This window comes from Hipposideros armiger, unplaced genomic scaffold (genome assembly GCF_001890085.2).
Source record: "Hipposideros armiger isolate ML-2016 unplaced genomic scaffold, ASM189008v1 scaffold_23, whole genome shotgun sequence".
In the NCBI taxonomy this organism is placed as follows: domain Eukaryota; kingdom Metazoa; phylum Chordata; class Mammalia; order Chiroptera; family Hipposideridae; genus Hipposideros; species Hipposideros armiger.
Genome location: NW_017731373.1, coordinates 6,384,759 through 6,389,549, shown reverse-complemented (window position 1 = coordinate 6,389,549; position 4,791 = coordinate 6,384,759). Strand labels below are relative to the sequence as shown.

Genomic DNA, 4,791 nt, shown 5'->3' with positions numbered 1-4,791 from the left:
GCAATGATGGTGCCAACTTGGGCCAGTGAAGCAATGTCCTCCACAACTAGACTGAAGAACAAAAGGACAGCAACTTGTCTGTTCCCCTTCCCCCAATTGCCCAGCACTGTTCCCATCCCCCCAATTCCCCAATTTAAAAAAATATTTAAAAAAAAATATTAAGCAGTTATAAATAATACTGCAATGGATAACTATGCATATGTATTTCCGTACTGTTGGAGGAGGTGAATCTTCAAGATAAATTCCTATAAAGGGAGCACTGGATAAAAGAGTAAAAACACATGTAGTTTTCTTAATATTGCCAAATTCCCCTCTATGGGGGTTGTAAAATATAGTATTTTGATTTACATTCATGTGGTAATATACTGGTACCTTGCAAATCCTGGTGCACCTCTTTGGGATTTCAGGTGTTAGCTAGATGTAGTCTCATGATGTTGGAACTCTCCCTCGCACTCCTGCCAAACCTGAATGTTCTTATATATTTTTAAATTTTGCTTATCTTTGGAGAAAGGAATTACAAGTTACTTTAACTACTTACTGAGTGGTGTTGTATCTGGAGGTGGAAAATTCTCAGTGAAGTTGACATTACACAAGTCTGTGCTACAGCAGCAGAAACGATATGTTCCATTCTGAATTGAGGGAGGGGTGGTCGTTACTACGCATTCTTCATAGTGACACTCCTGGGGATCTCCAATGTGAGACCAACAGCCTACAAATTGATATGAATCTAAATAAGTTAGGAGTCAATATGATAAACAAACCTAAAAGAAAAACAACAAACTGAGAAATAATTGCAATTAATGTGACAGAGAGTGTACACATAAGTTCTAAAACACTTGCAAACCAATAGGAAACATACAAGGAAATATACATTTTTTAAATAACAGGAATATGGCAAAGTATAAACAGGTATTTCATAGGGGAAAGAAGCCACCAACAAAATGTTTAACTTCACCATTAATAGAAGAATTATTATTAAAGCAACAGTAAAATGTCATTTTTCTCTATATCTATGAAATTGTTCTAGGTTTAAAAAATAATATACAGTTGTAACAAGGATTCAGTAACACTCTCATACACTGCTGGAAGAAATGTAAATATATATAGCATTTCTAGAAAGCCACATGGCAGTTTTAATGAAGAGACTTTAAAATATTCATGTTTTGTAATCTAATAATTCTACCTCGAAGAATCTATTCCAAAGCAATAATCAGATAAAACCAAAGATTTATGTAAAAAAGATGTTCACTGAAGCATTATCTATTACAGTGAAAACTGGAAAACAACATAATGTTCAACAACAGAGTAATGTTATAATATATGTATACATATAAAGTAAATCATGATATGTTATACAATGAAATATTGTGCAGAAGTTAAGAATGTTTTCAAAAAATATATAAAGCACGGGGAAATTTAAACAATATAACTTAAAATTTAAAAAATTAGGTATAAAATTATTTATACAGTATTATCCAATTTTGAAAAAAAAAAAAGTACACATACATATAAACATAGAGGTACATAGAAAACACACCTGAAGGGAATAAACTAATATAGTAAAAAGAGTTTTCAAGAGTATGGAATTGTAGACATTTATTTTTCTTAGTTTCTGTATTTTTCTAAACGTCATACACTAAGGATGTAAATTATACTAAGAAACACGTTATTAACATAAGCTAAAAATCAATTACACTTTACAAATTTGGGGTTTGAAGGTGAATATATACTTTTAAATTTACGGTTTTCCAGGAGAAGATTGTGATCTCCACCATGTCTTTTTTAAATAAACTTCAGTTCTATGAAACACAAAGTTATTTCAGGTAAAACAAAAAAGTATTACTTGCCTTGTTTTACGAGATTTATGTCCCCTTTTGATTTTTCCCAGAGGCCATAGCAGGTGCTACCTTTTGAGCACAATATTGTTCCATTTTCATGAGAGATTCGACTCTCACCTATTCCAAGGTCTTGCTGATATGGATCTTTAAATGCACATAGACGTTCTTGATTCTGAGAAGCTAAAATACAGAAAAAAGAATGACAAATTAATGACAAATGATAATCTTTGTAAAACATTATTATATAAAATCTTAAGCATTAATATGAAATGTATTGTAAATTTCCCTATTAAATCCCTAAAAAGGCTCAAATAAATTTGTGATTTTATATTTATTCAAAAACCTCTTTCTGTTCTACTTAATTTGTAACCTCCAAAGAAGAAGCAAATTTGAATATTCATTTCCCAAAAGCAATTCCCCTCTTACACAAATTATTCTTACCACTCTTTTTTCCTATTAAATAACTTCCATGTCCAAATAAAGAAGTAACATCAAAAAAAAAAGTCCATGCTATAAATTATCAAACCTCCAAAACAAACTAACAAATGTAGAGGGCTAGATAATTTTGGGAAATTCTACAATACTCACTTTTATCATATTTTACACTCAGTTGTAGAAAACTAAACATCTATCATTAGGCATTGTAAACTACGGATGAGGAGAGTGACTATAAGTGGATATACAATTTCCTTTGGGGGGGATAGAAATGTTCTAAAATTAGACTGTGGTAATGGCTGCACAACTGTAAATTTACAAAAAAATAACTATTCACTTAAAATGAGTGAATTTCATGGTATATAACTTATATCTTAATAAATCTGTTTTTAAAATCTAAGGCTATTAGTGGGCAAAAAGAAAATGACTTTCTGTGACTAAAAATGTCAATATAATAGCCAGAAGAAGAAATGCTCAATAATCCCTTATAGTATAGGGACAACCCAAAGTATGAGGTATGATCAAATAATAGGGTGCATGTTTAAATAAAAAATATATATATTACAGTAAAAGACACATTGCCATTAATCCCCCTCAAAACATTTCCCCTCACTTCAAACACAATTATCCCATAGTTCTTGCCACTTCCTGAAGAAGTTCTGGAAGTCATCTTTCGTGAGTGTCTTTAGTTGTGCTGTCATGGCTGCCTTGATGTCCTGAATCGATTCAAAACATTTACCTTTCACGGTAATTTTCACTTTGGGGAAGAGCCAAAAGTCACACAGTGCCAGATCCTGTGAATAAGGTGGATGAGGACAAACTGTAATGTTTTCTGTTTGACAGAAATTGCCGTACCAGAAACAATGTGTGATATGGAGCCTTTACATTGTGATCACAAAATATGGTGAATGCTACTGCCAAGTGCCACCCAACAAGAAGGCAGGAATCTTCAATACAGGAAGCCATATGTCAAACCTTAGTAACAATGTGTGACAAGTTTCAACTTGTTCAGTGTAGTAAGTCAGGTGTGAGCTACGGTTGAGAGAAAGTGTGTTTTAAAGTGTGCTGTAAATCATGAATCACAAACAATGCATTGACATGAACTGGGCAAACGGTTTCATCCTCCATCATGACAATGCTCCATTGTCACACATCACTTGTGGTTTACGGCAATTTCTGTCAAACATAAACATTTTGCTGTGTCATCATCCACCTTCCTCACTGGATCTGGCACAGTACAACTTTTGGCCCTTTCCCAAAGTTAAAAGGACTATGAAAGGTAAACGTTTTGAAGTGATTCAGGACATAGAAGCAGCCATGACAGCGCAACTAAAGTCACTCACAAAAGAGGACTTCTAGAACTGCTTCAGAAAGTGTCAAGAATGATGGGAAAGCGTATTCGAAGTGAGGAGGAGTATTTTGAGGGGGATTAATGGTAATGTGCCTTTTACCATAATAAATGTTTTTTTATTTAAACATTCACCATATTTTTTTATCACACTACATACTTTCAATGTCAATTAATCTTTCTCCATATATATAATCTGATTTAACTAATTTCAAGAGAACATTTGTCACATAATTAATTTATCAGCTAACAAATATATACCAACATTGCTAAGAATAAGAAAGAAGTAAAAGGTTTTCAAAAGCAACAGCTGATCTTTATTTTGTTTCTTAAAGTAGACTTTCCTAATGTGTTTGACTAGCCAGAATAATAAATAGTCTAATATACTTGACCAATATATTCCTCATGGCTTCTGATTTATTTCTTCATGTTGGGTGTGTATCTTATTTAGTATGGCTTAGTTCACTAGCACCTTAGCATTGGAGATGATTTATTAAAATAATGTTTCTGAATCTACAAAACTAAGACCAAATTCTGGAGAAGAAATGAAACAGCCAACAACTGTATACCCAAACCCATTTAATACTCATAGACCTGTCAGATTTATTATAACAGAAAGCACCTTCAAAGTATTGGGCTAGGTAAATAGCATGTTCACAAGTAGGTAATACAGAGTTCTACTCCTCAAGCATCTTATATAGTCTGTTTAGATATAGTAATTACTGAATTCAGTAATCACAACAGACAATAATTACTGAAAAATAAATGTGACTTGATTTCTACAATTTAAAACCACTTCAGGTAGTCTTCTAGAAGATATTTACTAATACCAATTAACTAGCCAGAAAATATAATAGCCTATTCATAAAAACTAATTCTAGGACATTAGCCTAATTATGATTCTACCATATTTTTACCACATGTAATCACATATTCAAATTCCTTTAATGAAAAACTTAATTATATTTACTAGATTATCTTACACATTTAATACTAGTATTTCTTTTTTTTTTCTTTCTTTTTTTTTAATTGGGGAATTGGGGGGACGGGAACAGTGCTGGGGAATTGGAGGAAGGGGAACAGACAAGTTGCTGTCGTTTTGTTCTTCAGTCTAGTTGTAGAGGACATTGCTTCGCTGGTCCAAGTTGGCACCATCATTGCGCTCTTCCC

General features: G+C 32.7%; 1 protein-coding gene across 1 annotated transcript in view; it reads right to left on the bottom strand.

Annotated features, from left to right (window-relative positions):
- Positions 1-4,791, bottom strand: part of BMPR2 (bone morphogenetic protein receptor type 2) — a 149,575-nt gene that overhangs the window by 71,129 nt on the left and 73,655 nt on the right. The window contains exons 3-4 of the mRNA XM_019635710.1: positions 1,848-2,018; positions 539-709 (exon numbers count right to left, since the gene is read on the bottom strand). Of these exons, the coding sequence (XP_019491255.1) occupies positions 539-709; positions 1,848-2,018 (342 nt within the window). The remainder of the gene's footprint in view (positions 1-538; positions 710-1,847; positions 2,019-4,791) is intronic.